Genomic DNA, 24,524 nt, shown 5'->3' on the forward strand with positions numbered 1-24,524 from the left:
AAAAAAGTATATGTACATAAGTTTTACAATGAAAACTATCCATTGAGTTATAAAAAACATATGCATTAATTTTTTTTTGATTTGAGGTTTCTTATGACTTTAAGTATACATTTAAATTTAAATTTCCTGTTAAGGGAAACTAAATATTTTACTTTTATTTAATGATATTCAAATAAAAATGAAGTTCTAATAAAATTGAGAATGGAAATGGGGAATGTGTCAAAGCGACAACAACCCGACAGAGCAGGCAACAGCCGAAGGCCACCAATGGGTCTTCAATGTAGCGAGAAACTCTCGCACCGGAAAGTCCATTCATAAATGATGACTATTTTTACAGATTTAAGTTTCATATCCATCCGTCATTGATGACCATTGTACAATTTAAGGTAGCACGGTAGTATTTGCATTCCAGAATTTAGGTTGCTCTTTTGTGTAACTACTTATGTCAATGTATCTGAACAGTGTTACTGGACACAAAAAATATAAAGATATCTACTGAACATACTTTCCCAAACTGAGTGATGAATCAGGTGTAGAAAATTATGAAATAAATTATGAAATAATTTTACAAACAGATGAAAATAAATTTTTGAGAACTTTGTATCCACTCAACGATAAAAGACCTAAAAGCAATAGTGGCAGTGAGTTTTTAAAGATAGAAAAAAAATTTAACAGTCATGATACATATTCCAATTCATTTCTGAATACTGTGAATGTAGCATTTGTTAGTGTTAGAAATAAACAGCACTAAATTTAGTATATACGCCAAACGCGCGTTTCGTCTAAAAAAAGACTCATAAGTGACGCTCGAATCCCAAAAAAATGAAAAGGCCAAGTAAAGTACGAAGTTGAAGAGCATTGAGGACCAAAATTCCTAAAAGTATTGCCAAATACAGCTAAGGTAATCTATGCCTGAGGTAGAAGAGCCTTAGTATTTAAAAAAAATCAAAAATTTGTAAACAGTAAATTTATAAATATAACCATATCAATAATTCATGTCAGTACAAAAAGTGTGAGTGGTGAAAAATCTAAAATAGCGATGACCACTATACAATTAAATGTTCTTTGTCTGTCCGTAAATGATGACCATTTTACAATTATCCTATGTCCGCCCGTCATTGATGATCACTTTACAATCAAATATTCTACGTCTGTCTGTCATTGATGATCACTTTACAATCAAATGTTGTATGTCTGTCCGTCATTGATGATCAATGAAAAATTAAATATCCTATGTCCGCCCGTCAATGATGACCATTTTACAATTAAATGTTCTATGTCCGCCCGTCAATGATGACCATTTTACAATTAAATGTTCTATGTCTGCCCGTCAATGATGACCATTTTACAATTAAATGTTCTATGTCCGCCCGTCAATGATGACCATTTTACAATTAAATGTTCTATGTCTGTCCGTGAATGATGATCATTTTACAATTAAATGTTCTATGTCTGTCCGTCAATGATGATCATTTTACAATTAAATGTTCTATGTCTGTCCGTCATTGATAATAATTTTACAATTAAAGATCTATGTCTGTCCGTCATTAATGATCATTTTACAATTAAATGTTCTATGTATGTCCGTCATTGATGATCAATGTACAATCAAATATCCTATGTCCGCCCGTCAATGCTGACCATTTTACAATTAAATGTTCTATGTCCGCCCGTCAATGATGACCATTTTACAATTAAATGTTCTATGTCTGCCCGTCAATGATGACCATTTTACAATTAAATGTTCTATGTCTGTCCGTCAATGATGATCATTTTACAATTAAATGTTCTATGTCTGTCCGTCAATGATGATCATTTTACAATTAAATGTTCTATGTCTGTCCGTCATTGATAATTATTTTACAATTAAATGTTCTATGTCTGTCCGTCATTAATGATCATTTTACAATTAAATGTTCTATGTATGTCCGTCAATGATGATCCTTTTACAATTAAATATTCTGTCTATCCGTCAAGGGTGACCATTTTACAATTAAATGTTGTATGTCTGTCCGTCATTGATGATCATTTTACAATTAAATGTTCTATGTATGTCCGTCATTGATGATCATTTTACAATTAAATATTCTGTCTGTCCGTCAAGGGTGATTATTTTACAATTAAATGTTCCATGTCGGTCCGTCATTGGTGAACAATTTACAAATCTATGTTCTATGCCTGACCGTCATTAATAATTATTTTACAATTAAGTGTTCTATGGCTGTCCGTCATTGGTGACCATTTTACAATTAAATGGTCTTTGTCTGTCCGTCATTGATGACGTCCATTGTTGATGACCACTTTACAACTGAATGCTACTTGTCTGTATGTCATTGGTGAGCATTTTACAATTCTATGTTTTATGTCTGACCGTCCTTGATAATTATTTTACAATTAAATGTTCTATGTATGTCCGTCATTGGTGACCATTTTACAATATATTGAGAAATGACTTAAGGCAACGACCGATGGTGATTCTGACTTGGGACATTGTTCAACAAAGTTTAGTAAAAATAAAGTTAGAATTAATTATGGTCTTGATCTTAACACGATCTGTGATTGCCACCTCAGATTATGTTTGGGTTTGGTCTCATAGATATTGAGTCCTTGTATACTATTGTATAATAACTACTAGCAGTATCTGTATATTAAAAAAAAAAACACAAATGAGAAATAACGATAAGTTTGTCTTTTCATTTTTCTAGTCTGCGTTTTTCGTTAAACTGAGAATGTAATTCAGATAAACCTGTGCATTATTTCTCCGTCGGGATATTAATTTTCAACATAATATACGTATTAGCTACTTTATTGAAATATCGGCTCTACGTTTAGTTATATTCACGTCTACAATGATCGTAATGACAGTTTAATTATGCCTCGAGTTAAATGAATAGAAAATCTTGATCTTGATAAAATTTATCAATGACAAGTCAAAATAAATTCTTACTGTAAAATATCCTAATTGTAACAATAGAATTATATCGATTTTGTTTAAAATTAAATCGCAACTTTTGACAATGAAATTTTAATTACCAGACGTGAAATAATAGCCGAGTTCATGTAATTTTGATTGACAAGTATTTAAACAATAAACTCGCGAGCGTTAAATGAACTTGAAATGGACATTCTTGTATTGTAATAGATTTCACTTATTGATCAACGGTTTGAATGGAAGTGATCGTTTGACGTACAACGAGTCCGTATTGAGATTTAGTTTGTTACAGGTATCTTTTTACACTCTATTTACAGCTTTTGGGTAATCCTTTTACTGCTATCGGAAAACCCTATTATCGGCTATCGGAAATCCTATTGCCGGCTATCGACACACCCTATTACCAGCTATCGTCACCGACTATCGACATACCCTATGAACGGCTATCGTCACCGACTATCGACACAACTGATTACTATAGCTATCGACACACACAACGTCACGACAGATACATCCTAATAAAAAAAGTCCCGTCACGGATCATATTTTAAATTATCTGACGTACCAATAGCGGGTCATAAGTGTAATTTATGCAACACGTTGGTTATATACTTATAAGTCGGTTCCAGACTATACAACGATAGGCATGTTAGGTTCATTTAAAGTTTGCATAAACTTTCCCTTTCATAATTTCAAAGTTAAGTTAATTTTTAATTATGGAAATATACAGACCTGGTTCATTGTCAAACAGATTGTACCGGTTGTTAATAACTTTTTTTACTATCCCTCCTTTTCTTTTTTGTGGTGGTTTCGGTGGGGTGGGGTGATCATGGGTAAAGTAAGGGTCTGATTGTTTTTGGTTCATTCGTATTCCTCCTTTCCCTAGCGACTCTTGGTGTTTAATCTTTCTAAAGGTCGATATGTACGCGTTGTACTAGGACACCTGGATTAACTTGTAATTAACAAAAAGCAATACACATTTGAATGAAAATAAGAATGATATAAAGTTTTGGGATATTTAGTCAGGGAAACAGAATGTAATATCACAGGATTATCATTTTGAGAGATGCATCTATTGAGTTATGGAGGTGTTCAGTAAATCAGTGAATTTATTTATTTATGTTATATTGGAGTAATCGGCTTAACTTGCAGGTATTACATTAAGATACATTTGGCAGTTTTTTAGTTTTTATTTATTGGAATTGATATTAAGAAAACATTTTGTAGTTAAAAAGGTATAAAGTGGGTGTTTTTTTATTTTTATTGAAATAGTGGTTCCATGGTAATTTCAAATATTTTTTCTTTAACAAACGATTCGAGAAGGGTTTTCTCGTTCTTTAAAATCAAATTACCCTCCCCCTTTTCTCTAAGAAAAATTTTAACAAAGAAAATATATAATATTAAGATACTTGACACAAACTTTCAATTACCTAATAGGTTTTTGCAGATCAAATAACTAAATGTAAAGATTGTTTCCACTTCTGATATTTAATCATTATATTTGATTTCATTTCTTAAATCCGAGCATTAGAAATATCGATAGTACAAAATATTATATTTCCATGTGTTTGTTTACTAGTCTGCACATATTGACAAAGCAATTATAAACGCAACAAAATTCTAATTAAAAAACTCCAAATAGATCATAAAACACTTTAAATGATTTTAAACAGCAATATAAAACTTGTTTCAAATAAGAATATCAATTTTCTACCACATTCCAGGGATTAGATTATCTTGTTTTTCATTTTATTATTGATATGAAAAATTGAGCCTCCTCGTGGGATTTTTGATCATGTGAGTACTTGGCGGATTTTTATAGTGACTTTTTGATTACCCGACCAAATATTTCATGAGTATTGATAATCTAAGACTGTTTATAAACTCAACATAGATACAAGGATTTAAATTTTATATTTACGCCAGACGCGCGTTTTGTCTACAAAAGGCTCATCAGTAACGCTCGAATCAAAAAATGTAAAAAAATGCATTTTTGATTATTTAAAAATAACTATCAATGACTATGTGATCATATTGGCCGATAATTTATGATTATGTGATTATGTGATTCCTTGGACACCACCATGAGGGGCCTCATTATTACCCGGCATTGTCAGAATCATTTTCAGATTGATCTGTCTATCATTCTATACTGTGTTTGTTTGTCTACGTTTCTAAGGCACGGGAAAAAGAAACGAATACAATCGCGAAATATTTTTTTTTTCTCTCAAATTTGCCGAATTGCCATAGAAACATACTACGAACAAACCTGCGATTCTAGCCATTTATAAGGAATCGTATCAGCTATCCTAGCAATCAGCTAACCTCGGGTGATTTCTCTTTATCTATCCACACTATAGTCACAATATTGTTATACTTTTAAAAAATCCAGAAATCAAAAACTGGAGGTACTTTCATGATTCCAATATAAGAACAGTTGTCGTCGATAATTACGTGATTTATAAACACAACTGTAAATTTAAGAGAGATGGGTTCCTAAATATCCATAACATTCCCATTTCCGGGTGACAAGTAGCATTACTTTTTTTATAACTAAATATCTCTTAAATGAAAGACGTGAGTCAATCGTTATCGTTAACATAAGTGTGGCCCTCCGAACAAAGACAAATGCTAGGTTCATCTGTTTTAAACGCTTTAACACGCGCCAACCTTCACCCTAACTTGAAATAGTAGTGTAACATTATAACATAGAAAGACACACTGTAAAATATTAATTGAAATGGTTTAACTATATATAACACAATATACATATTAAGATTTAGAGGGAAAAAATATTTTCACTTTGTTTTAATTCATCAACATATTTTTTTTTTATTCTTTTAGGAATAAAAACACAAAATGTTAGCTGTAGAGAATTCATCCATTAAGGAGGATACCTCGCTCGCTGTCCAGTATGAACCAATCAAGGAAGATAACTCTGGTAAACTTTCTGGTCAAATACCGACATGATATACTATACTTGTATAACATTTAAGGTCGGAACCACCCTGCAACTCTCTCTAACTCTTTCTTTCTCATAGTTGAAATCAAACAATTCATTTTATTTTATACTTATATAGTATTGCTAAGTAGGTATAACACAGCTATTATTCATAAACGTCGTTCTAATGGACAAGATTATAGAGCTGTCCTAGTCTTGAACATGTATGAAATATTTGCCACTGAACTGTAATCAAGCTTTATTTTATTAGTATATAATTGTTTAAAGAAATTTCTATGAAAAGTGTACAAATGACAGATTTGTTTTCCATAATATAGATACAATAATTAAGTCTTATAGAAATCGTCTTCAGTATTCTGTGTGTTTGGCGCTTACCTTTCTCCGAATATATTTTCTTTCTTCCGGTTCCGGTATAACGTCAGTCTCATATGAATAAAGAAAGAAGTCTTGCAAGACCCTCATAGGTAGTCAAGGTTGTTAAAACTCCCCTTGTCGTAGAGGAGCACAGTTGGTTCCAATGGGAATGCCGATTGTTTGTTGAAAAACACGTCCTCCAAACGTAATTTATACATGTTGTCAAGCAAGAAATGAAGCATCTTATTAATGTCAGTTTCAGAGAAGTTTTTTTTTACTTTAATTTCTTCCTCCCTAAGACAAGATACTCGTTCCTTTCCTTTTCATGAAATAAAACAAGACCAACTCTTTCAATTTGTCTTTTAGTTTTAACTGGGGACTACTGGTACATGTGTATTAAGTGTAGAAAAGTGGAATTTCAAAGCATGTGTACTAACTTCTTTAAGTCTCCGATTGCAGTGAAGATAATTTCATGGTTATCTACTCTCAACAAAAACTTTAAATGGTTTTTTTTCCTTCTCTGACAGATGGGATAATGGACGGACGTAAAGATTGGAAAAAATTACTCTCTAGTATTGAAGTCGGGCTTTACATAGTCAAGCTCACTATACGATTAAACAAACTCATTGTTGATACCAGGATTAAAATTTTGTACGACAGTTTCGCATTTCATCTACAAGAGACTCATCCGTGACGCTAAATTGAAAAAGTTTAAAACAGACCTTGAAAATCAAAATTGAGAATTTAAAAGTATTCGAGGTTTAAATAGGGTGCTGGAAGTTCATTTTGTCAAACCACACCGTATAACGTTCCGAGTGTTGGAGGCGGGATTAGGTCTACCTTCGCTATAAGTTACGTTAATATGAAAAACAAACATTCTGAGATAAGCTGATTTGATATTTATTCTACATTGTTTATAGACCCGGTATATAAAGTTAAATATTAATATATGGTCATATAACTTATAAACCAGCTCTTAACACTTTAGAGTTACAATAGGAAGGCGGTATTAGCTTAGGGGTAACAAAGGGACAGTGGTATTAACAAGGTAAGCTTTATCAACTCAAATTTTATCTTTCAACTTCAAACGCATGCAGCAATTCGACACATTATTCGATAGAAACTTTACGCTAAAGATTTGTGTATGTTGTTTTGCAATTCTTGAAAGGAACATTTCATTATCTTTTTTAATTTATTTTTTAAAGATGCACTTTGTTGCCGTGCAGGTATGATTAGGTGTCCTCAAGTTTACAAATCGGTTTATTTATTTAATTCCTTTTTAATTCTGTGATTTATTGTATTAATTAAATTTGTTTGTTGATTTATTTCATTTCATTAGTTAAACTTTATTTTTGGAGAATGGAAAAACATCAGTCTCTAAAAATAACAAAAAAAAGGATTTTACCCGCCGAGTTTTCTTTTCTTTGCTTTTCTTTTGTTTTTGGAGGGAGGGGCGTGAGCATTCAGTATGGCAAAGGAATCGTAGCAACATCAGGAGATTCCTTATGATAGACTGTAAATTATAAATTATGTACCAATTCATACCGATCGGTTTAATTTCCACATTCCAAAACAAAAATGATTTGAACAACATTTAAGCGCGGATTCAGACATGGTTTAAACCCCTAAAGTGTAAAAAAGAAAAAAAAAGTTAAAATTACAGCACAATTTGTCCCAACAAGAAACCCTGGATCCGCACCTAAAGAACTGACTAATAGTAAATAGAGACTGATTCCTTTATCTGAATGTTAGTTGCAGGATATCTGACATGTAAGTCGCTTGATGTCTGTCATGTAAGTCGCTGGATGTCTGGCATGTAAGTCGCTGGATGCCGTCTGTCATGTAATTCGCTGGATATCTGTCATGTTATTCGCTGGATGTCGGTCATGTTAGTCGCTGGATGTCTGTAACGTTAGTCGCTAGTTGTCTGTCATGTTAGTCGCTGGATGTCTGTCATGTTAGTCGCTGGATATCTGTCATGTTAGTCGCTAGATGTCTGTCATGTTATTCGCTAGATGTATGTAACGTTAGTCGCTATATGTCTGTCATGTTAGTTGCTGAATGTCGGTCATGTTAGTCGCTGGATGTCTGTTACGTTAGTTGCTGGATATCTGTCATGTTAGTCTCTAGATGTCTGTCATGTTATTCGCTAGATGTCTGTAAGGTTAGTCGCTAGATGTCTCTCATGTTAGTTACTGGATGTCGGTCATGTTAGTCACTGGATGTCTGTAACGTTAGTCGCTAGATGTATGTTATGTTAGTCGCTGGATGTCTGTAACGTTAGTTGCTGGATATCTGTCATGTTAGTCTCTAGATGTCTGTCATGTCATTCGCTAGATGTCTGTAACGTTAGTCGCTAGATGTCTGTCATGTTAGTTACTGGATGTCGGTCATGTTAGTCACTGGATGTCTGTAACGTTAGTCGCTAGATATCTGTATTGTTAGTCGCTAGATGTTTGTCATGTTAGTTGCTGGATGTCGGTCATGTTAGTCGCTAGATGTCGGTCATGTTAGTCGCTGGATGTCTGTAACGTTAGTCGCTAGATGTCTGTCATGTTAGTCGCTGGATATCTGTCATTTTATTCGCTAGATGTCTGTAACGTTAGTCGCTAGATGTCTGTTATGTTAGTTGCTGGATATCTGTAACGTTAGTCGCTGGATATCTGTAACGTTAGTCGCTGGATATCTGTCATGTTAGTCGATTGCTAAATGTATGTCATGTTATTCGCCGGATGTAAAGTAAGCATCAATCAGTCGATAAAACTAATATTTTGACCAACAAACTGCAGATATTGATGTGTAAAAGAGTTAGAATAAATATAAATAAAGTCCCCTCGCCCAACTCTACTACGAAACCCATAATATCATTTGATTGTCCATTTACACGCACAAAAATCATGAACGTAATACACCTTTTTAAATTTTACTAAGCGAAAGAGTATATTTAGGGTTCAGTTTAATTCAAACTTAGAAAAAAATTTATAATGCTTATGTTTTTATTACAGATTCAAGATTTGACCCAAAATTTGAGATAACTTAAAGAGAGGAATGGTTCTTAAATTCTGCTTTGTTTGGCCCATTTGTCTCTTTTAATTATTTTATATTCATAAAGCACCATTGACATTCTTCTATGTCCAAGGATTGGAACAAACAAAGGAACATAAGACAATGAATGGTACTTTAAATTTAAGATAAGTGTTATCTTAACTGTGAACAAGACTGTTGAAGTGTAACACGACAATATGACATTTGTCTTTATAAAAATTGTGCCAAATTTATACCTAATAAACTTAAGACATTTGACCAGACTCCAGATTTGTTTTGCCTTGCGAATGAGTATCAAAGGGAATACAAACGTATTCAAACGTTTTGAGTTAAAAAATGCAACATGCAATCCTAAAATGACGAGCAATAATAATATTATAGTGTCGTAAATAATTTCATCTTACATGCAACAAACGTTACACTGACCAATTCCATTGGCTTAGTCAGTATATATTCGTATGCAGCCTTCTGTAAATTTTCATTCATTTCTATAAGGATTTTTTTATGACTGATTTTTTTTACCGGATATATTTATTTGAAAACCCTACAATTCATTTCAAAGCTTTTGATAATTTTTAGCTTTATTCAGATAAAACATTCGTCCGAGCTATCATCAAAATAGCCTAGTTGAACAGCTGTTTAAAAGAAACCACCCAACAGAAATTAAAAAGAGACTTATTCATAATAACATATTCTTCTCTTTTTATTACTATTCAGCACTCAATCAACACAACTAAAGATATCGTGTCATTATACTGAGTCGAGCAGTGATATCACTACTGATGTCACTATATTGCACCGGACACTGCATGGTGTTACTATACCGCACTGAACCCTGATGACACTATATACCGCCACTACTGATGTCACTATATTGCACCGGACACTGGTGCCACTTTACCGCGTCGGGTGCTTCTGTCACTATAACGTACCGCGGCAACGATGTCAGTTTACCGCACCGGACACTGATGTCATTATCTCGCGTTAAACACTGATGTCACTATTCCGCGCCGGGTACTTATGGCTTTATACAACAAAGGGACGGACGTAACTATACCGCGCCGGGCACTGATGTCACAATAACACGCGCAGGTCACCAATTTTATTTTACGCGCGGGACATTGGTGTCATGTCACTATATTGTGCCGGACACTGTTGTCACTGTGCGTGCGTACGATCTTATTTCTGTTTGCAGCCAAACAAAGTATACAAAAGTCAAGTTAACTTATAGTTCTGATATAGGTAAAATGTAAATTGCCTTTGAGAAAACTATCCCATCCAACAGAGACCAAATGACATTAATATAGGACTAATACCTGCGTGACAGGTTGCAAAATGTTGAGTAAGATTGGAATAAACGCTCCAGTTTAAGCACTTTATCTTTACGGGCTGTATATAAATCTGATCTTAACTAAATGTTCACATGATTCAAAACAAGTGTTTTATCACAAATAGACGTTTAACTAAAGATAGGAGATAAATTAACCAGTATTTAAACAAAAATGAACTGATTTTTATCACTTATTATACAAACTTGAATTACCCCCCTACAAGATATCCAAAGACCGAAACGTTCCTGTCAACAATATAAATGCATGATTTAGGAAGAACTATCTTGTAATATGGACGATCAAAAATTTCTACGCTAGGTGGTCTCATTCAAATTGAAAAGTTGAAATGTTAGATAAAAATTTAGTTGAACGTTCATGTTTATTATTTATACTACTGCATTATGGACCGGGTAAACACCGGCTGTATTTGCTCGAAATATCATATACTAGTAATAAACAAATAGCTCAATAACCAACTAGATACATATGTCGGAAATATTATATGATGAACAATTAGCTCAATAGCTGACGGGATACAAATGTTCAAAATATTAAACAATTAATGATAGCTGACCGGAAACATATGTGCGAAAAATGATATAGTTAACAAATAGCTCAATAGCTGATCGGATATATATGTTTTAAACATTATATAATTAACGAATAGCTCAACAGCTGAATGGATACATATGCGCGAAATATTTGTTAAATGATCGAAAATCTCGATAGCTGACCGGATACATGAGTGCGAAATATTATATAGTTAACAAAAGGCTCAATAGCTCACCTGATACATGTATTAAATGTTATATAATCAACGAACAGCTCGATAGCTGACCGGAAACATATGTGCTTAATATCAAATAATGATCGAATGGCTCGATAGCTGACCAGATACATATGTGTTTAATATTATATAATTAACGAACAGCTCGATAGCTGACCTGATACACATGTGCGATATATTATATAATGACCGAATACCTCGATAACTGACCGGATACATGAGTGCGAAATATTATATAGTTAACAAAAGGCTCAATAGCTCACCTGATACATGTGTTAAATGTTATATAATCAACGAACAGCTCGATAGCTGACCGGAAACATATGTGCTTAATATCAAATAATGATCGAATGGCTCGATAGCTGACCAGATACATATGTGTTTAATATTATATAATTAACGAACAGCTCGATAGCTGACCTGATACACATGTGCGAAATATAATATAATGATCGAATAGATCGATAGCTGACTGGATACAAAATCGGATTTATCGATAAATATACCGACATAGACAACGATTAGTGACCATGCAAATACATGAACATTGTGGTTTAAACCAGGGAGCTACTTTATAACTATTTCAAATATTACATAAATGTGACTCGATAACACGGTTACATTAAGTCACGATAATATAAACAAAATATAAACATGGAACCGACAGAAAATCTGTCAAAAACTGTGAAAACAACTATCAAGCGACAAATGCTTACTGCTCCCGAGGGACCAAATCTTCCGCGAATAAGATTACCTAAAATAAACCGTCAGACCCGTACAGCACCTATTGTCAAACACGAACACAATGAATTCAGTGTTGCTCTTACCTCACCGAAGTCCGACACCAAAGTATCAGTGTTAAAACACGCACACAATGAACTATGGGTATCTCGTACCTCACCCAGGTTCGACACCAAACCTGATACTGACAGGACTTCTTACAGTGACAATTATTTACCGCCTATATCAGGGTACTACAAGAATAATTACATCCCTCCTACTTTAAAGCTTTGTAATAAGTGTCAACATTTTTGGAGATATTTTCGTAAGTAGTTATAAGTTTTCATTTAGAAATCAAGATCTTTCTCAACATATATACCTACTATGTCATTACAATGGTGTGGTAACTTTAACTCGCCATTCAAGTTTAGTTACACAACAATCAATCAATCAATCAATCAATGCTGATCTATGCTTTTTATATGCGAACATTTGCATAGGATATTTATCTCAAGTACATTATACTCTCAAATTGTATGAATCATTTGCTCGTTGTGTTATGTACGTTTCGTATGTTCGTCTTTCATGTTCATGGACTATTTCATATGTTCGTCTTTCAGGTTCATGGACTATTTCATATGTTCGTCTTTCAGGTTCATGTACTATTTCATATGTTCGTCTTCCAGGTTCATGGACTATTTCATTTGTTAGTCTTTCAGGTTCATGGACTATTCCGTATGTTTGTCTTTCAGGTTGATGGACTATTTCATAATTTCGTCTTTCCTTGTTCATGAATTTTTTTTCACCTGTTCGGCTTTCCAGGTTCATGGACTATTTCATTTGTTCGTCTTTCAGGTTCATGGACTATTTCAAATGTTCGTCTTTCAGGTTCATGGACTATTTCATATGTTCGTCGTTCCTTGTCCGTGGAATATATTTCACCTGTTCGGCTTTCCAGGTTCATGGACTATTTCATTTGTTCGTCTTTTAAGGTTCGTGGACTATTTCATATGTTCGTCTTCCAGGTTCATGGACTATTTCATTTGTTCGTCTTTCAGGTTCATGGACTATTTCATGTGTTCGTCTTTCAGGTTGATGGACTATTGCATATGTTCAACTTCCAGATTCATGGACTATTTCATGTGTTCGTCTTTCAGGTTGATGGACTATTTCATATATTCGTCTTTCAGGTTCATGGACTATTTCATTTGTTAGTCTTTCAGGTTCATGGACTATTTCATATGTTCGTCTTTCAGGTTCATGGACTATTTCATTTGTTAGTCTTTCAGGGTTCATGGACTATTTCATATGTTCGTCTTTCAGGTTCAATGACTATTTCATTTGTTCGTCTTTCAGGTTGATGGACTATTTCATATGTTCGTTTTTCAGGTTGATGGACTATTTCATATGTTCGTCTTTCCTTGTTCGTGGAATATATTTCACTTGTTCGGCTTTCCAGGTTTATGGACTATTTCATATGTTCGTCTTTCATGTTCATGGACTTTTTCATAGGTTCGTCTTTAAGGTTCATGAATTATTTCATTTGTTCGTCTTTTAGGTTGATGGACTATTTCATATGTTCGTCTTTCGGGTTGATGGACTCTTTCATATGTTCGTCTTGCAGGTTCATGGACTATTTCATATGTAAGTCTTCTAGGTTCATGGACTTTTTCATATGTTAGTCTTTCAGGTTCATGGACTATTTCATTTGTTAGTCTTTCAGGTTCATGAACTATTTCATATGTTCGTCTTTCATGTTAATGGACTATTTCATTTGTTCGTTTTTCAGGTTCATGGACTATTTCCTTTGTTCGTCTTACAGGTTCAATGACTATTTCATTTGTTCGTCTTCCAGGTTCATGGACTATTTCATTTGTTCGTCTTTCAGTTCCATGGACTATTTCATCTGTTCGTCTTTCCTTGTTCGTGGAATATATTTTACCTGTTCGGCTTTCCAGGTTCAAGGACTATTTCATCTGTTCGTCTTTTCATGTTCATTGACTTTTCGTATGCCCGTCTTTTTTTCCAGGTTCATGGACTTTTTTTGGACTATTTCATCTGTTCGTCTTTCTAGATTTGTAAACCATTCCATATGTTCACCTCTCCTGGTTCATGAACCATTTTATTGCATCGCTCTCTCATTAACATGAACCGTCTCTTTTAACAGTTGTCTCATATATATATATATGAACATTGTCATGTGATCGTGGTAGATTGCCGTGTGTGAGTACTTGCATGGGATTGTTAACTCAGGTACAATTATATATATTAATAGTATATCTTATAGCTTAACATACAGGGTGGCAATGAATATTCTGAAACACAAAAAGCGGATAATAATTGTATGCAAAAGCTGAAATTAATTTTCCCATGGCAAAGCATATCAATAAAAAGTTTACTTGTCCCCCTTCCCCAAAAATATCAATTGATCGTCCCATTATTATACGGTATGTGTTTTGTTCGTTGCTGAAGGCCGCGCGGGGACATATATAGTTGCGTAGGTCTTCTGTGTATAAGTTTGTCATTGACAATCTTACCACAATTATATACTTACTTTCATGAGACAACAAAAACATGTGATTTATATAAAATCAATATTTTTATATTTTTCAATTGATATCAAATCATTATTTTGATATTTTTCAATAAACTTACATATATTTTTATTGCGACTTAATCGTGATAAGAAAATATCAATTAATGTGGGTAAAAATGCCACAATTGTTTACAAAAAACAGTCACGATGCACTTTATAGTATTTAAATCGAAACAGTTTGATTATGTGATGTCCGTTATTTAAATATTTGTTTGTTTAAATTGATATTTATCTTTATTTGACAAGTTATTGTCGTGTTTAAAATAAATATTGTTTGTCCTCGGTATTTTGTTGTCATAAGTTAATGCAGTTCGATCAATAGGAGGGGGTTCTTGGGAGAGGGTTACTTAGTATAAAAGGGGGTCTCAACGATGCAATATCACATCGGTATTTTAAATGATATACTGTCGAGAATAAAGATGCAGAAGCAAAATGCGCATGAGGGGTTTGAAATTAAAAACATAGCAATGATTAAAATGATAAAAAAACAAAAAGTAGAAATTAGACGAGAAAGGGTCTAAAGAAGAAACGAGGAGAACGTTTTCCATCTAAAATGAGCATCAACAAAAGGAACTAAGATATAAGATTACTAGATAAACCCTCTAATTTTGACTACCGTAGGGACAAAACGAGAGATAGAGTAAATATGAGACAACTTAAAGAATATAAAAATCTGAAAACAAGAATAGAAGGGTAGAAAAAACGCATAAAACATCAAAAATTGGGGGAAATAAAAATTATTAAGTTATAATGATAATGAGAAGGTATGAACTACCGTGACACACACATAAGTGTCAGAGGGAAGGAGATATTTCACAAGGAATGTCAATTCACCTGAAAAGACATAAAAAAAAGAAGAAAAAATGGATGAAAAATTAAGGATTAAACGAAGTTCAGTTGAATTGAAACTAGAAGCGATACGTTTGATTACATTGAGGAAAAAAGGGATGGGATTTGTTTATATAGATTAGACCGTTGGTTTTCCCGTTTGAATGGTTTTACACTAGTAATTTTGGGGCCCTTTATAGCTTGTTGTTCGGTGTGAGCCAAGGCTCCGTGTTGAAGGCCGTACTTTAACCTATAATGGTTTACTGTTTAAATTGTTATTTGGATGGAGAGTTGTCTCATTGGCACTCACACCACATCTTCCTATATCTATGGGAAGACAAGATGGAGAGAGAAAAAAAAGGGAAAGAAAGAGATTACGAACCTTGATAAACCTCAATACATGATTTTATATATAACGTAATAAATCAATTACATTTTATATATACTAAGATTTGGAAATTGATCCAGGTTGGTATAGAATCATAACTTGATATCTATTGATAAACTGTAATAGATCTTCTATCTCTGTAAAGATCCAGTGACCCTTTACCACGAATGTCAAATTTTATACATTATGATAATATTTGTTATAACTCAATGTTATATATTAGCCTGAGTTAAGCAATCAGTCCAAAGTTTCATTTTAATACGAAACATGCTAATTAGTATAAGTCTAGATGGATTTTAAAGTTCGACAACAATGAAAATGTTTACAGACGGAAGAAAATATGCTTAACATTGTTTATCTTACAGAATAATTATACAAACACGAGTCTTATTCTCAATAATCTAGTTTGTTTACACTGTGTGGAATTTATAAAAGATGAGATGAATGTTTTCTTAATATCAAACTTACATTGAATTGAGTTCTAGAAATTCCTCTTCATGGCATGATAGAAGATTAAGTGCAAGAATATCCATCAAATTCGAACACACCCAAATAACCGGAAAATAATTTTTTTACCGGTTGTCATAGAGACAAAAATGAGTGTTTACCTTGGTTTAGGACGACGTCGTAAGACATACTACGTCAGTGTACAGGAAGTGGTTGACGTTGTTAACAATTTGCCACCCGAGGTAAGATATTTTCATTTTTATATTCAAGGTACTCAAGAACTTACTTTAATGGCAGCAGTTTCTGGCGAAAATGTAGATCTATATGACGTCAGAAAAACACAGCGTCGATTGAAAGTTTTGATAAACGTCAATGATGTTGATTCTCCCCAACGGTACCCCGTAAGTATGAAACATATTATCATTCTGCCCAACGGTACCCCGTAAGTATGCAACAAATTATCATTCTCCCCAACGGTACCCCGTAAGTATGCAGCATTTCATCATTCTTTCCCAACGGTACCCCGTAAGTATGCAACATATCATCATTCTCCCCAACGGTACACCGTAAGTATGCAACATATCATCATTCTCCCCAACGGTACCCCGTAAGTATGCAACATATCATCATTCTCCCCAACGGTACCCCGTAGGTATGCAACATATCATCATTCTCCCCAACGGTGCCCGTACGTATGCAACATATCACTATTCTCCCTCAAGGGTACCCCGTAAGTATCCTTTTCCCACTTGGTACCCCGTAAGTATTCAATATGTTATCATTCTCCCCAACGGTAACCCGCAAGTATGCATCATATATCATCATTCTCCCCAACAGTTCCCCGTAAATATGCAACATATCATCATTCTTCCATCATAAAATCAGTTATTTTATTAGATTTAAGTTCACCTTGACTATAAAAAATGTCTTTTACTTGGAATAGGACCCCGTTACTTAAGTATACGAACGATACACTATGTTAAAAATATGATACAATTTCTTTTTGGTCGATTTTTGCCTCAGACGAATGCATGCACAATAATTATTGATCATATGATTACCGATTTGAAATTTAATTGCTATTAAAAGGACAAAAAATGTCAATTTCTTGTTCCTAATTTGATCCCAAATTTTCATATATGATTTTTATCATCTAAATTACAAACATTATTTGGTTTTTAAATGTAGAAAAGAGGCATTGCGAATTGATATTGGCTAGGTGTTTTTCTTGAGATTGTTTTGGGTTGGTTTTAAGCTACAATGGATATTGCCGTCTTATATATTGTTAATTTTGTTTCGTTTATTTTGTTTTGTTTTTAAATTTGAGATATCTTGAAGCAGAAATTATATATTGCGGGTCTCTAATGTCAAATATTCAAAGCGCCAAGCAAAAAAGCCTTACATCCGGTCTTAGTTTCTTTTTTTCTAAATTTCATAAATTCTACTGTGTACTCAGTCCGTATGCATGTTTAGAAATCTGTTTGTATTGTAATTTTGTAAACATGAGCATAAAATATTGACAATCTCAAGAAGCAATTCATTAAAGTGTCGCAGTCACTTAAAGTCACACTAGAGGCAAAAAATATGTACACAATATGTATACCATTAAAATATGTGTTAATATGATTGCCAAATGAGACAACTCTCCACAAGAGACCAAAATCATGACACAGATGTTAACAACTATAGTACGGCCTTCACCAATGAGCAAAGTTAACTATAATACGTCCCGAAATGACAACGTAAAAGAATTCCAACGAAAAAACTAACGGCCTTATTTATTTACTAAAAATGAACGAAAAACAAACATGTAACACATAAACAAACGATGATTGTTGTTTTTTTTCGTAAACACGACTATTAAAAATAACAATTTCTTGAGAAACAATACTACGCAGTCATTCTTCAAAATAGAGACAAAAACTTTTACATGCTGTGGTGTAACGTCTATTATTATTCTCTTGAACAAACCAGGTCTAAATTTTTCACCTTATTTGCCTCTTTTAATAATAGAAATGTAAGTTTTCTGGAACTGTCGCCACGTGCACAAGTATTATTTTTAGTTGGCGATATTGGTTATGCTTTTAACGATGAAATTGGTTCATTTTATGATGTTTATGGAAGAATGTATCTCTTAGAATTATTTAGATTACGTCAAACTATGGTTGAACCAAAATAACCCTTGAGTTACTTACTCGTATGTACTATTATATATTGATCTTAGTTTTTATGGGTTATACATGCTGCATGGTCATATTTGTCTATGAGTGTTTTAAATTACATGTATATTTTAACATTCTATAAATTGTCTTTTTTATTATGATTATGTACTAGTTTTTTAGAAATCTCTATTTTTGTCTTATTAATGTGCCATGTATGTTATTGTTTCAAAGACATTTTAGAATGAAACCATTAACTATAATGTATATAATTGTAAATAATATAGTATAGACGCACCATCACTTCTACCCTGATGACTGGTGCCCCCGATGTAAAGGGGTAGTTTTCTAAATAAAATATATATACACGGTCCATGCTTAATATGTTTAAGTCTCCTTGTTTTTTCATAAACACGACCATTAAAGATAATAAAAAAAATTAAAAAACAATTACATTCTAGTATAACGTCATTCTTCAAAAGAAAGATAAAAACGTTCTACATGTTATAGTGTACGTATATGTCCATATTTAAGTCTGCTTGTTTTTTTCGTAAACACGACCATTAAAATCACAATTTCGTAAAAGGAAACAATGCATTCGAGTACTTCGTGATTCTTAAAAAGAGAGACAAGAACGTTTTACATGCTAATATGTTCACGTACGTATATATACACGGTCCATATTCAAATTTGACGTATTTCTGTTCTGTAAACAGATGGTAAATCCTTGAGAAACAATACATTATGGTTGTATTAAAAGCTCTTTATCTATTATCTTTAAAGTCTTTGTTATTAAGTGGCGTGTATGATGATGACTCTGCGATAAAGACCAGAATAAAACCTTTTAAGAGGCGACCCGTTATAGCGGGTCATCTTTTACTACCGTTATAGAGACTGTGGTACGGGTCACATGATACAGGTTTACATTAAGAGATGAACCCATGTATTGTGTATTCAAAATCGCGATAGTCCGATAAGTTTGATGCGTATTTTATTTAAGACCATTTTATTGTTTTTTGAGAAACAAAAGCTGTCAAATGGTAGAATGTTAGAGGTAGAATTAGGGGGTTAGATTTAATACCACATTAAACGAAGGTTTTCTTTTATCTACACTTGAACGAAAATCAATTATTAAGAAATATACTATCATTCTATTGATTTAAGAATTATTTATCTCTTTTTAAAATTCGATTGTAATTTATTTTGGCACGTACGGAATGAGACAAAATACTCAATTCAGCTGGTCTAATACATATAAACCTTAAATACCCTCGTTTTAGAAATGTTGCCAAAAGGTGTGGACACTGTTCAAATTCTCTATCTGTTACCAACCATCAGTAGTCAATACGGTAACCGTAAAATCTTTGTAAAATCATGGTTACTTAAAATATTTCACTTAAATTAACATGGTTTTCGAAGGAATTTTTGGACTCGAACGGAGTAAGAACTTTCAATTTGAAAGAGATAATTGTGTTTTTGGAAATAGAATTAAACCACAAAATTCAGAGGATTTACATCTACCAAGGGTAAATATGTCAAATACTTTATTATGGGCTTAACTCATTGTTGAAGGCAGTACGGTGACCTATAATTGTTAATGTTTGTGTCATTTTGGTCTTTTGTGGATAGTTGTCTCATTGGCAATCATACCACATCTTCCTTTTTTATATTTATTAATAAGATTATAAGTAATTGCGCTGTAACTCAATTGATGGTCTTGTGCTGCTTTTTGGTCAGGATGTTGTCTCTTTGCTAGACCCATAAATCGTCTCCATTCTATTTCAGTCATCATGGTCATAGTTACAACATAATTGCATAAGTGTACACGTACTAATAATATAGATAATTATTAGTTTATAAATAATTCAAGATTAATAAACTGTATATAAGTACTTCAAGATTAATAAATTGTATAAACTTCAAGATTACACAAAAAGAAACAGATAAAATTGAGAATGGAAATGGGGATTGTGTCAAAGAGACAACAACCCGACCAAATAAAAAAACAACAGCAGAAGGTCACCAACAGGTCTTCAATGTAGCGAGAAATTCCCGCACCCGGAGGCGTCCTTCAGCTGGCCCCTAAACAAATATATACTAGTATGTAAATCGCTGCGTATACGATCGCTTCGTATAAGATTGCTGCTTACCAGGCTGCGTATGGTGTAATCCAAATGAGTTATTCTCTCCAAATAAGGATATTGTTGTTATGATTATTATTATTAATGTTATGATATTATGATCGCTGCGTATTAAATCTGTCAGCAACATAACTCTTGATGAAGAACGTTTATACTTAACTGTGTGGGCTTACGTTAATATTCATCTTATTTGGGTTTTTCAGATACGCAGGAAGCCACTCCCACAAAATGTCTGCTACATTTGTAGTCATTTAGATCTCGATGGGAAATATCAACATCCTCATGCTTATCTTTTTCGGAAAGGATTCTTCCATAAATGTAATCACCAAACAAAAACCCCGTATCCGACCTTAATCGAAAGTAGAGATGGCGACCATCCGGAAGATGTCTTTAATTTTAATAAACAATTATCGGATGAAGAATTAAAGTTGAGCGTCAGCGTCCGAGTTAAGTCCCGAAGAGAAGGGAAACAGTATTCACCAGTCCCAATTTACGGACAAACTCATTTCGATACTTCCGTTTTAAACGGTGTGCAATTGGAAAGTCACGTTGGGGAATCAGCAAAATTTCAGTTGCCTTCAATATTTGCCGATGAAGGTAAAACTTCTGGTCCGGTAACTTCCGGTCAAGCTAGTCTACGCAGCAGTCGGAATAGCAGAATATCCGACCAAAAAAGCCATTACAGCAGTCGACAATCGAATCCAAACGAAAATTGGCGAAATAACAGTCGAAATGCGGGTTCGTCTCAAAACTGGAAAAATAACGGTAAAAATAGTGGTAAAAATAGCGGTACATATAGCGGTAAAAATAGCTCAAAACGATCTAACGAAGCGTACAAGATAAACCCAACTATCAGCGATCGTTCATGGTTGGAAGCTGATGGGTACTTGCGCAATGAACCGGAAGAAGAAACCGATGATAGTGAAAATGACGAGGAAGACAAAGAAAATATTGATTCGGAAATTAGACCAAAAAGTTTTAGTGGTCATGAAGAGGAAAAAACACAAGAATCTCATAGGCCGTATTCAGAAAGCGTTATATCTCCAGCGTCTTCTCGTCTTTCTAGACCAAAAGGTGCGAAAAGATCTTCCGATTCCGGAAATGAAGACGAGGGACACCTTAAATACCACCATCGGTCCGATAATGAATCCTTGCCCCATGATGGCTTTTCTATTGCATCACGGGAAAATTCAGTGCAAACACCAGCTCGTTCGCGTATTAATTCTAAATTATCGGACCAAGAGTTGGCACTTATAGGATCGCAAATTTCTCGAAAGAATTCCGAAGATTCTCGAGCCTTATCCCAGTCGTCTTCGTCATTTATCCTCCAGAAATTGGCAGCAAGCAGCATGGCCAATTACTGGTGCAGCTGTCAGGATATTGACTATACTACAGTCAAATGTGAAGAATGTCTGAAAATTGGAGATCATGAAAAATGGTGTGTACACGCTAAGTCTTCTTCTCATCAGGGTAACTGTCCACATTGTGGAAAGCCGATAATGAAAACCAGCAAACGGACATCTAACATGAGCTTCCGGGGTGGTACAAACTCTAAGCAGTCACATCACAGCGAAGAAAAAAGGGTCAAATTTGAGGATGACGACCGTTCGCGAGAAATTCTAGTTAACCACTCAAAAATGTTTGACGGAAAAATAGACGATGGTGAACATGACGAAGTTCGCAAGGTTCAGGACCCCGAAATTTGGACATCAACAGAAAACATTTACGAAAACGGTATAGATCCGAACATACACAAAAAAGCTTACTTGAAAGCTCTAGTAGAACTCCGAATGTCACGTCTAAGTAAAATTAACGAATTAGACGAATCGTGGATCTTAGATCGCATATCAAAACCAACTTTTTCTTATTTCAAATTACGCCCCGGACAGGAAAAGGCAAATTCTACAAATCCCGAGGGACAGAAAAACATTGGCCTTACACCAGATCATTCGCATTTACCGACGATGAAAAACTCAATGAAACATATTTTTGGAAAGAATATAAAAGTGGATGAATTTTATCCCGGTGGTAAAAAGAATCCTCTTATAAAATTTACTATGAAACGAGAGAAAAAGCAACAAACTATGCCTATACATAGTGTTGATAAATCTGTGTAAACATTAGCAAAATAGGTGTGAACATCAGCAAATCTTGTGTTAAAACATAAACAAAATGTGTGTATGTATCAACAAAATGTGTGTATATGTCAGCAAAAACTGTGTATATATCAGCAAAAACTGTGTAGATATCAGCAAACACTGTGTAGATATCAGCAAAAACTGTGTAGATATCAGCAAAATCTGTGTAGATATCAGCAAAATCTGTGAAAACATCAGCAAAGATATCAGCAAAATAAAGTTGCCACTGAGATAGATATATACATATATATCCCTCGCATGTTTGTTTTATTCAATTAGAGTTTGTTTACAGTGGTTTGAATCTTATAATTTTCGTTTTGACGCCTCATAATGTCTCAGTTTATCTTGTGTTTAAAAAGTGTCTGTTTATTTTAGATAGCAAGAGAGACGTCAATTTTGACTTTGGTGGAGAGTTGTCTTAAGAAATCATACCCAGAAGCGGATATATGGGGTTGGTGTTCCCGCCCTCCCCTTTTTTTAGGGAAAATTTGGTAATTTATATAGGGAATCAAGAAAACATGACAGGAGCGGGTCCCTCATAAACAGTCAGTGCACCTTACCCTTTATGAAAACTTCTGGATCCGCCACTGATACCACTTCATTTTATTTTCATAGTTCAATTGAATCAAAGTGATTCCTGTGGGTGTCTTAACTCCACGATCAGCACTAATGGATATTACGTGGGGTCAGTTTTTATTGGTGGGGGAATCCTGGTTGGCCATTTAGAACCAACGACTTTCGGCAGGAAAGCTAGCATTCGCAGTCCATCAAGATTAAGAGGCATGTGGTACAGTTAGAGAATTTCTGATAAAATCGAGAATAGAAATGGGAGATTTGTCTAACAGACAACAACCCGACCAAAGAGAAAACAACAGAAGGCTACCAACGGGTCTTCAACACAGCGAGAAAATCCATTCCATGGGGAGGGCTTCAGCTAGCCCATTAACAAAATGTGTACTACTTCATTGAAAATGAACGTCACTGTAAACTCATAACTTAATAAATGAATTAAAATTTAAAAAAAACCCATACCAGACCTCAATTAAACTGATTGGAAGATTATGTGTACGGGCTGTTAAATGTTTAGACCATACCATCATAGTACAGACCCTATGAGTGAAACCATATAAATACCAACATATGCCATATTTAATGATCTGACAACAGTATCAAAACTTTATCTTTTCTACACAACAGTTATCAAAGGTGCCAGAATTATAATTTAGTACGCCAAACGTGCGTTTCATCTACATAAAACTAATCTGTGACGCTGAGATCAAAATAGTTATAAAGCCAAACAAGTAAAAAGTTGAAGAGCATTGAGGACCCAAAATTCCCAAAAGTTGTGCAAAATACGGCTCAGGTAATCTATGCCTTGGATAAGAAAATTCTTAGTTTTTTTCGAAAAATTCAAAGTTTTGTAAGTCTGTTTAAAAAATTTGGTAAGCTTTTATTCTACTGTGTAAGTAGAATAAAGTTTTCAGTGTCGAAAAAATGGCACGAAGACAATAATTATATAATTGTAAAGTGTTTTCTTCAGCTTCGGAAGCCAGTACATAGTTGGAACTTTCATTATATATATTAAGTTAAGCTGGTAAAAATCTATCTAAAAGATTTTTGTTTGTTACAGAAAAAAGTAAAATCACAAAATACCAAACGCCGAGCAAAATTCAAAAGGAAATTCCTCAATCAAGTA

At 33.9% G+C, this 24,524-nt stretch overlaps 1 protein-coding gene across 4 annotated transcripts; it reads left to right on the plus strand.

The window, feature by feature from the left end:
* The first annotated feature begins 5,785 nt into the window (after positions 1-5,785).
* LOC134690698 (uncharacterized) lies at positions 5,786-23,122 on the plus strand. Of its 4 annotated transcripts, none has more exons than XM_063550709.1 (3): positions 5,786-5,873; positions 16,661-16,791; positions 20,894-23,122. In XM_063550709.1, exons 1-3 carry the CDS (start codon positions 5,792-5,794, stop codon positions 22,805-22,807), a joined length of 2,127 nt encoding a protein of 708 aa, XP_063406779.1. In that variant the 5' UTR covers positions 5,786-5,791; the 3' UTR covers positions 22,808-23,122. The 4 variants fall into 4 exon arrangements, with proteins under 4 accessions (XP_063406779.1, XP_063406782.1, XP_063406783.1 ...); XM_063550712.1 differs by lacking the exon at positions 5,786-5,873 and adding an exon at positions 7,221-7,296; XM_063550713.1 differs by lacking the exons at positions 5,786-5,873; positions 16,661-16,791 and adding an exon at positions 16,306-16,632.
* Positions 23,123-24,524: the final 1,402 nt, after the last annotated feature.

Source organism: Mytilus trossulus, chromosome 11 (genome assembly GCF_036588685.1).
Source record: "Mytilus trossulus isolate FHL-02 chromosome 11, PNRI_Mtr1.1.1.hap1, whole genome shotgun sequence".
Classification (NCBI taxonomy): Eukaryota; Metazoa; Mollusca; class Bivalvia; order Mytilida; family Mytilidae; genus Mytilus; species Mytilus trossulus.